Genomic DNA, 9,736 nt, shown 5'->3' on the forward strand with positions numbered 1-9,736 from the left:
ATGCATTGACTGGGCGACCGAAACGGAAACGAAATGACTCTTTCACCCGTTCCTTCAAAACCACGGCGATGTTTAGTTCCACCGCTCCATCTCTCTCTCCGTTCCCCCCTTTCACGTTTGAAACCCTAACTCGACAGCCCTCATTGAAAATTTCGCACCATTTTTCGCTTGGATTGTTCAGCCATCGTTGTTTTTCTCCGGGTGAGATTGAATTCTCTTTGCTGGAGTCTAATGATTCATTTCAGTATTTTACTTGTTCACTCTGTCAGTGTTTTTGATTTGGTTCGGTTTTGAGATGGTATTGTAAATCGGTTCTTCCTCTGTTTATAGTTTTAAGGTAACGATCACAGCGGCAGCGTAGCTTAATTGTGGCTCTCTTTAAGAAAACGATATGAATTGTTTAATTGAGAGTGTTCTTGATCCTCGAATTTTATGGCATTTCTATGCTTGATATCCATTTCTTTCTTGCTCCTAGATGATCATTTTGAAATGCCTCTATTTTCTGCAGTTTGGATATTTAGATTGTTCTGAAGAGGTAATGCTTATGTGGGGTTCTTGACACACTAATTCCAGTGTTCATCTGGCATATCTCTAGTAATATAATGGATCCAAATTCTACTGATTCCCCGACATCACCTACTGTTAAGTCCTTGGAAACTAAACCACCAGAAGCACAGCCTCAGGCTTCTGCTACCATTGGAATGAATAATGTAGCCCCTGATTCACCATCTAAGCCATCTCCCAGTGGCATAACTTCATGGACCAAAAGCTTGAGAATTACTCAATCACAGTCAGCTTCACAAGATGGCACGTCTGAGAATGCTGGGAAGTCAGCATTTGCACGTTTTACTAGTGGTTTAGGTTTGAATTTGTCTCCGAAATCCGCTGCACCCAATGATTCCTCTGATGGAACCTCTAAACCTGCCCAACCCGGTTTTGTGGGATCAATTACAAGAGGGTTGGTTGATTCTTCTAAGAGTGCTGTAAAGGCTGTACAAGTTAAAGCTCGTCACGTTGTCTCCCAAAATAAGCGACGATACCAGGTTTGTTGACCAAACCATCAGCTTCGTTCTTATGCAATCATTTTATAAGATTAATTATATATGTATACACTGTTTTCTTGTGACATAAAAGATTGAGTTTTGCACTACGTATGTCTGATCCTAATTTGTTAAATGGATTTGATTTGGTTTTATATTATTATGATTATATGGTTGCTCTTTTTCCAGGAAGGTGGATTTGATTTGGATATGACTTATATTACTGAAAACATCATTGCCATGGGTTTTCCTGCTGGTGACATGAGCTCAGGGTTTTTCGGATATGTTGAGGTTATTAACTGATACTCATTTTGTATGACTCAACTTAGATGAATAATACTCTAATATTTATGAGTTGCGGGGCAGGGTTTCTACAGGAATCATATGGAAGAAGTCATCAAGTTCTTCGAAACACATCACAAGGTTTGTATGGATTTGTCCATGATGTGCATGTTTACTGTTTTAAACTTTCTCAAAGATGTTTACTATTTGGACTCTGTTGCAGTTGATCATCTTTCCATGATTGATATGCATTGTAGATTTGCATTTCATGTTTTCATGTTTTGTATTTTTTTATCTGCAGGGAAAATACAAAGTATATAATCTTTGTTCCGAGAGGCTATATGATGCTTCGTTATTTGAAGGAAAGGTTCGTGGTGATCTCTTATTATCATTAATATTTTGAGGTTTCTTCGGAGGTGGGATTACAAATTTAGTGTTAGATTCTGCATCGGTTGGGGAGGAGAACAAACCATTCTTTATGAGGGTGTGAAAACCTCTCTCTAGCAGATACGTTTTAAAAACCTTGAGTTGAAGTTCGAAAGAGAAAGCCCAAAGAGGACAATATCGGTTAGCGGTGAGCTTGGGTTGTTATAAATGGTATCAGAGCCAGACACCGAGTGATGTGCCAGCGAGGAGGTTGAGCCCCGAAGTGGGGTGGACGCGAGACGGTGTGCCAGCTAGGACGCTGGGTCCTAAAGGGGGGTGGATTGGGAGTCCCACATTGATTGGAGAAGGGAACGAGTGGCAGCGAAGACGCTGGGCCTTGAAGGGGGGTGGGCTGTGAGATCCCACATCGGTTGGGGAGGAGAACGAAACATTTTTTTAAGTGTGTGGAAACCTCTCCCTAGCAGACGCGTTTTAAAAACCTTGAAGGGAAGCCCGAAAAGGAAAGTCCAAAGAGGACAGTATCTGCTAGCGGTGAACTTGGGTTGTTACGTTTAGTGTATCACGATTTCAAGAGGATCCTTTTAATTGATACTTTCAAGCATATATGTCTGGTTTTTTTCTTCTTCAGGTGGCTTGTTTTCCTTTTGATGACCATAACTGTCCCCCAGTTCAACTCATAATATCATTTTGCCGAAGTGCTTATTCATGGCTGAAGGATGATATTGAAAATGTAGTGGTTGTGCATTGCAAGGCAGGAATGGCCAGGACCGGCTTGATGATTTCCAGTCTTCTTCTGTTTCTGAAGGTTTGCGTTTATTGTCTTGATCTGAAAATTTTTGGAAGTTCTCAAAAATGTTCCTCAAAACTTCTCCCTTAATTTTGTTTTCATTTTTTTTTCACTTGCTTGCTTCTTTTGCAGTTCTTTCCCACTGCTGACGAATCCATCGAATACTACAACCAGAGAAGGTGTTTCGATGGCAAGGGCCTGGTTTTACCAAGTCAGATTGTAAGTGAAAATTACCTAAAGAGGATTTTGTATCTGAATTTTTTGAATGCTTCTAAAATAGTATCGTTTTCTATCTTTCTAGAGGTACGTCAAGTATTTCGAGCGTATTTTAACACACTTCAATGGAGAAAATCCTCCCAACCGCAGGTATCGTTCTTTCTGTATAACTCTAGTATCATTCCTATTTCTCAGTTAGTCATGTTTTCCTTTACATGTAGTGTGTTCGAATTAAATTTTCTGCAGGTGCGTGCTTAGAGGGTTTCGTCTCCACCGATGCCCATATTGGATCAGGCCTTCCATTACGGTATCTGACCATAATGGTATATCTCCATTTCTTCTTTCTACCAAGGAGTTTGCTATAACGATTAATAATTTATGATGTCATATTTGTCCGTCATGTCGTTAAACATATATTGAAACTATCGTTCGGGTTTAGAATATCTAGAATCCAAATAATGCTTATAGTTTGCTCTAATTCTTTCCCTAATCTGGCAGGTGTTCTGTTCTCCACTAAAATGCATCCAAGAATCAAGAGTCTCTCGGTATGTATTTGATTAATTTTAAAAGTAGGGGAACTGAGAATGGCCTCACTTGCATACAGTAATGGATCTAGTTTAAGATTTTTGAGACTATCGGTTAAGAATTTTTCCGTCTTTCTAGCATCCGAGTTCTAACGTAGTTTATATCTGTAGCCAGAAGATTTTTGGTTTACTGCACCAAAGAAGGGGGTAATAGTTTTCGCCTTGCCAGGGGAGCCTGGTCTAGCTGAGTTGTGTGGGGACTTCAAGGTTCATTTTCATGACCGCCAAGGAGACTTTTATTGGTATATGATCTGAATCTTGACTCCCAGATAGCTTCTTGTGCTTCTTTTAAGTAGTGTAAAGGAGTTCAGTTGAGTTTACCTGATCTGTTTTATTTTCAGTTGGCTAAACACAACCATGACTGAAGATCGGAAAATGCTCTACACAAATGATCTTGATGGGTTTGATAAGGTGAGTACCAAAGTTTTGTTGTCTCGTGTAATATATGATGGCCGATCGTATTACTGTGAGATCTTACATCGGCTGGGAGGAGAATGAAACATTCTTTATAAGGGTATAAAAACTTCTCCTTGGAAGACACGTTCTAATGGACCCGAAGGGGGGTTGATTGTGAGATCCCACATCGATTGGAGGGGGGGAAACGAGTGCCAGCGAGGACACTGGCCCCAAAGGGGGGTGGATTGTGAGTTCCCACGTTGGGGAGAGGAGAATGAAGCATACTTTATAAGGGTGTGGAAACCTCTCCCTAGTAGACGTTGACACTTGTTTCCTTCTCCAATCGACGTGGGACCCCCAATCCACCCCCCTTCGTGACCCATCATCTTTGCTGGTACACCGCCTCGTGTCCACCCCCTTCGGGGTTCAGCCTCCTCGTTGGCACATTGCCTGATGTATGGCTCTAAAACCATTTATAATAGTCCAAGCCAACCACCCGCAGATATTGTTCTCTCTAGGCTTTTCCTTTCAGGTTTCCTCTCAAAATTTTTAAAAAACGCTTGCTAGGGAGAGGTTTCCACACCCTTACAAATAATGCTTTGTTCTCCTCCCCAATCGATGCGGGATCTCACAATTACACTTACTTACCGAGAGTCATTACCGGTTGTTTTAACTTTCTAAAATATATGTATTTGGCTTTCTGTAGAGGACACTGCCTTCCCCTGGATTTCAGGTGGAGGTTGTTCTAGTAGATACCTCGCCGAACAAGGACAATACTACCAAGAAGTTGGATGAAGGCTCAGGGTCAAAACCTTCTACAGTTCATGAGAGTGAAGTTTCTGAGAACCAAAACAGAAAACCAGGAACTAATGATAAAGATGATGTATTTTCTGATAGTGAATCAGAAGGTGGTTCTTCAAAGGGCAAGGAGGCAACTGCAGGATCAGCTGTCAAGACGACATCCAAATCTCAAACGACTGCGACTTCATCAGACGATGTTGCAAGTTCATCACATGCAACGAAGCAAGCTTCCCTGAGAGATGGTAGAGCGAAACAGACTGCTCTCACAGAAGTTCCGAACTCGGAAAGTGAATTCAAGGCAATGGCTGCTGATGCTTCTGTTTTCACATTCGGCGACGACGACGACGACGAGATTGAGTAAATGACAAGGCAAAGTGTTGTTCCCCTCCAAGCCACAGCCTTGCTGTCTGTACATAAGAACCGTGCTGCAGGTGTGCATTGAGATTCATTCATTTGAGTTGTAAATTCAAAGTCTGTCTCAGAAGCTGGTTTATTATAGAAATGAGATTTTAGCATGAAACTGGAAAACATGTAAAAAGAAATGATTTTAGCATGAAACTGTTCTATGAAGTTCAATAAAGCTGGGTTCAATAAGACTGTTTGACATTGTTTTTTGAGTCTCTTAGGGCTTGTAATTTGCTAAATCAGCTCGTCTTATTTTGTGGACTGTCGTATTTGAATCTCTTAGGTTGTACTTTCCATTCCGCTTATCGAGAAGCCCGATTCACGCTACTGAAACATAATTTACATATAATTTTACATGCAATGTAAATACAACTAGAATTTACTTTAGGTTTTGTTCTCGTGAGATTCCACATCTGTGGGAGAGAGCAAAACATTTCTTATAAAGATGTGGAAACTTCTCCCTCAGACGTATTTTAAAATCGTGAGGCCGATGGTGATACATAACGGGTCAAAACTGACAATATCTATTTGCGGTGGGCTTGAATTTTTACAATGGTATTAGAGCCCGACATGGGGCTGTGTGCCAACGATGACACTGACCCCTAAGGTGGTAGATTATGAGATCCCACATCAATTGGAGAGGGGAACACGATGAGAGCCTACAGTGATTTAGTATAAATTTTATACTCATCCCTGTTTTCCTTTCCTTTTCATGGGTGCGCAAACTGTCAATCGAGGTAGAGGAGCATTCAATAGCTGTGCAGTCACAGAGGGGGTCGTTCCGAAGCGTCAATCCATTTTTACATTTTAGAGTCCGTTCCAAAATACTTGAGATAATGCTTTTATTTTAATGATGGACTGCACCACCATGAAACAATTAATTTCAAATGCAATAATTTTATATGTTCTAGATGTTAAATTAATTAAAATGAATATATGAATTCAATACTAGTTTTTGTAAGTCAAATATTGAAACAGTCAAATGTAAAATAATGAAATCTATTTAAATATTAATATTAAAAGTCAATAATTGATTATTAGATGTTATTCCCTAAATCATTAAATTTATTTAAATATTAATATTTAAAGTAATTTTTCTAATAAACGCCTTATTCATTTAAAATATAAATATCTGATTTGGTTCGGTCTCCCTCATCTGATATAGATTAGAATGATTCTTATTTTTTAAAAAGAATATATTTTATTTCATAAAATTTATATATAAAATTAAAATTCTAAAGCCAGGATAAGAATTTGATTTTGTGTCGTGATAAATAAATAAATCAATAAATAAATAGTCAAATATTAATTTATTTAACTCAAAATTTACAACTTCAAATTACATAAATTCACATATACAAATTTTAAATAATTAATATCGGTTCTAGAAAAGTCAAAATAAACAATCTCATTGACCAAGTCAAAGTCAATGCAAAAATCAAATTCAACTGAAATAATTAAAAAGAAATAAATTTATAATTTAATCAAATAAATTTATGAACTAAGTACCTTGAATTGAAGACGTTTCTGGTGAGGTCAATAACCTCGCGTAGCACCCAACGATTTCTCTTCCTCTTTCCATCTCTGTTTCTTGGAAGAACCCATCCACGCGCCCCAAACGCCGCCTCCCTGTTTCTTATACACGACGTAAAAAGCCCTTTATCTTTCTCGGTGTTCTCTTGATTTCGCAGTTTTCTGTTCGTGGGTTACAATACTCTTTTGAATATTCTATTCTGGTTCTGTGATTCGAGGGTTTGAACAAAAGGGGAAGCGTTTTTCAGGACACAAAACAGGTTCTGACTCTTCTATGTCGACATATTCCATTCAGGGCCAGCCTCTTGAGGCCACCGGTATGTCTATTTAACTAAGAACCAAGAAGAACAAGTTGATTTCGTTTCTGGGTTTTGATTCTTTTGTTGTTTTGATTCAGTTGTTGGATGCACAAAATTGAAGGATACAGAATGGATATCAAGGCAGGATCCGTATGTGTGCCTTGAATATGGGAGTACAAAGTTCCGCACCACCACTTGCACTGGTTTGATCTTGATAATCCTTGTTCTGTTTTTTAGATCTGAGTAGATGATCTTGAACTGAATGTGAAATTTGATTGGGTTTGTGTAGATGGTGGAAGAAATCCGACGTTTCAACAGAAATTTGTGTTCTCTCTAATTGAAGGGCTTAGAGAGATTAATGTTACAGTTTGGAACAGCAACACTGTTACTTATGATGACTTCATTGGCACTGGAAAGTAAGATTGATGTCCTGTCTTGTTCCTTTTGGTTTTTGATGTGTGGCTGCTCAGTTTGGAGTTTACTGTTTTGTAGAATCCAATTAGCAAAAGTTCTATCAGAAGGGTATGATGATAGCTCCTGGTCACTTCAAACTAAAACTGGCAGGTATGGTACCTTTGACTTGCAAGCAGATTACCATTCATAAACTAGTTTTTGCTCGAGTTCTGTTTGCTTTTAGCTCGTTTTTGTGTAGGACTTGGTTTTAGAACAATTGATTTGAAGTGTATGCTAATACGAACGCTGCGAATCGTGAGATCGTAGTTTGGACCCCTTGATGATTTCTTGCCCGTAAAGTATTTTCAGGCAATGAAGTCTATCGTTGATCATGATCACGGGTTAGTTTTTTACGTCGTGGAGTTGGTCATGGGTAGTGTAGCTGTTTCCCACCTTAAATAAGAAAATTTGTATGTCGTGATAGTGTGAGATTCCACATTAGTTGGAGAGGAGAACAAAGCATTCCTTATAAGGGTGTGGAAATCTCTCCTTGGTAGACGCGTTTTAAAGCTTTGAAGGGAAGCTCGGAAGGGAAGGCCCAAAGAGGACAATACTAGCGGTGGGTTTGGGCTATTACAAATGGTATCAGAGCCAAACACCGGGTAGTGTGCCGGCGAGGACTTAGGCTCCCAACGAAACATTTTTTATAAGGGTGTGGAAACCTCACCCTAACAGACGTATCTTAAGAACCTTAAGGGGAAGCCCAAAGAGAACAATATATGCCAGCGGTGGGCTTGGACTGTTACAAAAAGGTATCAAAGTCAGTCACCAGACGGTGTGAGGCATTGTCGGAGTAGAGCTAGACCCTTTACATAGTAGATGCGTTTTAAAACCGTGAGGCTGATAACAATACGTAACGGGCCAAAGCGGACAATACCTACTAACGGTGGGTTTGGGCTCTCACAAATAGTGTACCATGGATCTTTCATACTTAAAAGGTTAGGATATTAGTAGAACCATCGAGTTCGGTTCATCGCTCTATCTTACGAAAGAACTGCTCCCATATAAGCTAGTATTTTCCAACTTTCGGATGAATGCACGACTCAGTAACCTTCATTTGACAAGAAACCCCTACTGGGTTTGATTTCTTTACTTGCAAGTGACTTCTGCTTGAGATTCACATTGTTCTTTCTTTGTGCTTGAAGGTTCATTGTTATTTGTGATCTGTCTGGATCATCTTGGAAGTTAGACTTTTCGTTCTCGTTATCGTTATCGTTATCGTTATGATGGGATATCTCGACAAGCATCGGTATAATTCTAACCTTCACTTTCACCTCACTGCAGACATGCTGGGGAAGTACGTCTGATTCTCCACTTTGCAAATGCCAAAGTAAGTAGCTTTCATTACTATTTGTATAAGATTCATGAGCAAAAAGATGACCTATTCGTTTCAATTGCCAGAGGCCATCATCAAGTTTTGCGCCCTCGGCACCTCCATTTCAAGCACCTGCTCCACCCCAAGTTCCCGTGTACGCAACGATGCCACCGACACACCCGACAGCCTACGCTCATCCTACTCCTACACCATATGCATCATATCAATCTCCCTATCCTTCTTACCCACCCAGCTCAGTAGCATATCAAACATCCATGTATTCCTCCCCATATCCATCCGGGTATCCTCCTGCATCGTACCCGCCGCCTCCCTCGGCTTATCCTTCCAATCCTTACCCGCCACATCCACAAGCCTCATCCGTCTATCCTCCAAGTAGGTTTACGTCGAATCGAACGCTTTAAAAGTTGTATTATATGAACAATGCCATTAAAACTTGTTTCTCCATCTGTTCTTGCTCAGGTCCTTACCATGGAGTTTATCCACCACCACCGTATTGAAATCTCAAGGTTAGCTCTGAATGATCTTTCCATAAGTTGTAAAGAGCTCCACTTCTGTTAATGGGGTTTGCTTAGTTTCTTTGGAACTTGACTATAATGTATTGGGGTTGCTGTTCTTTTCGTTTCTATTCAAATTCAGCAACAATGATGAACAAATTTATGTTCAAAGTCTATCCATGGAGTACTTGGATTCTACAGAAAAGCTAGGCAGATCTCATTTCTTTTTTAGGTTGTTTGTTTGTTTGTTTTTTGTTTCTATTCAAATTCAGCAACAATGATGAACTCGTATACGTTCAAAGCCTATCCATGATCACGACGATCACGTTATTTACTTGTTCTCATCGACCAATACGAACCTTTTTAACATGTATATTGATTCACTCATATACCATTTCTTTACTCGGCTTTAACGATATGGGTCACTATTTTTTTTAATATGACAAGCCGAGTCTTCAACCTTAAAAGAAGAAAAACATGTCAGTTATTGTTGAACTATACGACATATTTAATGTTATATTCACGATAGTATTGAAATCTAGCCTAACCCTGAATTTTTGGTAGGATTGTTGGGTTGTTTTTTTATAATTATTTTTAAAAAAATCATCTTTATCGACCATATAATCCCATTGAACTCAAACAAACTCAACTTCGGTTTTTTAAAAATTAAATTCAACAAGAAAAAAAAATAATTTTTAGTTTAATGTATTAATTTATTTATTT

The 9,736-nt window shown here is 39.2% G+C and overlaps 2 protein-coding genes across 2 annotated transcripts; both read left to right on the plus strand.

The window, feature by feature from the left end:
- The first annotated feature begins 17 nt into the window (after positions 1-17).
- Positions 18-5,099, plus strand: LOC111455474 (phosphatidylinositol 3,4,5-trisphosphate 3-phosphatase and protein-tyrosine-phosphatase PTEN2A-like). The gene is made up of 13 exons (XM_023097182.1): positions 18-201; positions 509-1,043; positions 1,230-1,331; positions 1,407-1,463; positions 1,624-1,689; positions 2,338-2,514; positions 2,629-2,715; positions 2,798-2,862; positions 2,959-3,035; positions 3,211-3,257; positions 3,408-3,538; positions 3,638-3,707; positions 4,399-5,099. The coding sequence occupies exons 2-13, from the start codon at positions 603-605 to the stop codon at positions 4,852-4,854; spliced, it is 1,776 nt and encodes a 591-aa protein (XP_022952950.1). The 5' UTR covers positions 18-201; positions 509-602; the 3' UTR covers positions 4,855-5,099.
- A 1,309-nt stretch (positions 5,100-6,408) lies between these two features.
- Positions 6,409-9,384, plus strand: LOC111455479 (C2 domain-containing protein At1g63220-like). Its single transcript, XM_023097189.1, has 7 exons — positions 6,409-6,748; positions 6,829-6,933; positions 7,020-7,146; positions 7,223-7,294; positions 8,468-8,513; positions 8,585-8,891; positions 8,979-9,384. The coding sequence occupies exons 1-7, from the start codon at positions 6,706-6,708 to the stop codon at positions 9,014-9,016; spliced, it is 738 nt and encodes a 245-aa protein (XP_022952957.1). The 5' UTR covers positions 6,409-6,705; the 3' UTR covers positions 9,017-9,384.
- Positions 9,385-9,736: the final 352 nt, after the last annotated feature.

This window comes from Cucurbita moschata, unplaced genomic scaffold (genome assembly GCF_002738365.1).
Source record: "Cucurbita moschata cultivar Rifu unplaced genomic scaffold, Cmos_1.0 Cmo_Scf00017, whole genome shotgun sequence".
NCBI lineage: Eukaryota > Viridiplantae > Streptophyta > Magnoliopsida > Cucurbitales > Cucurbitaceae > Cucurbita > Cucurbita moschata.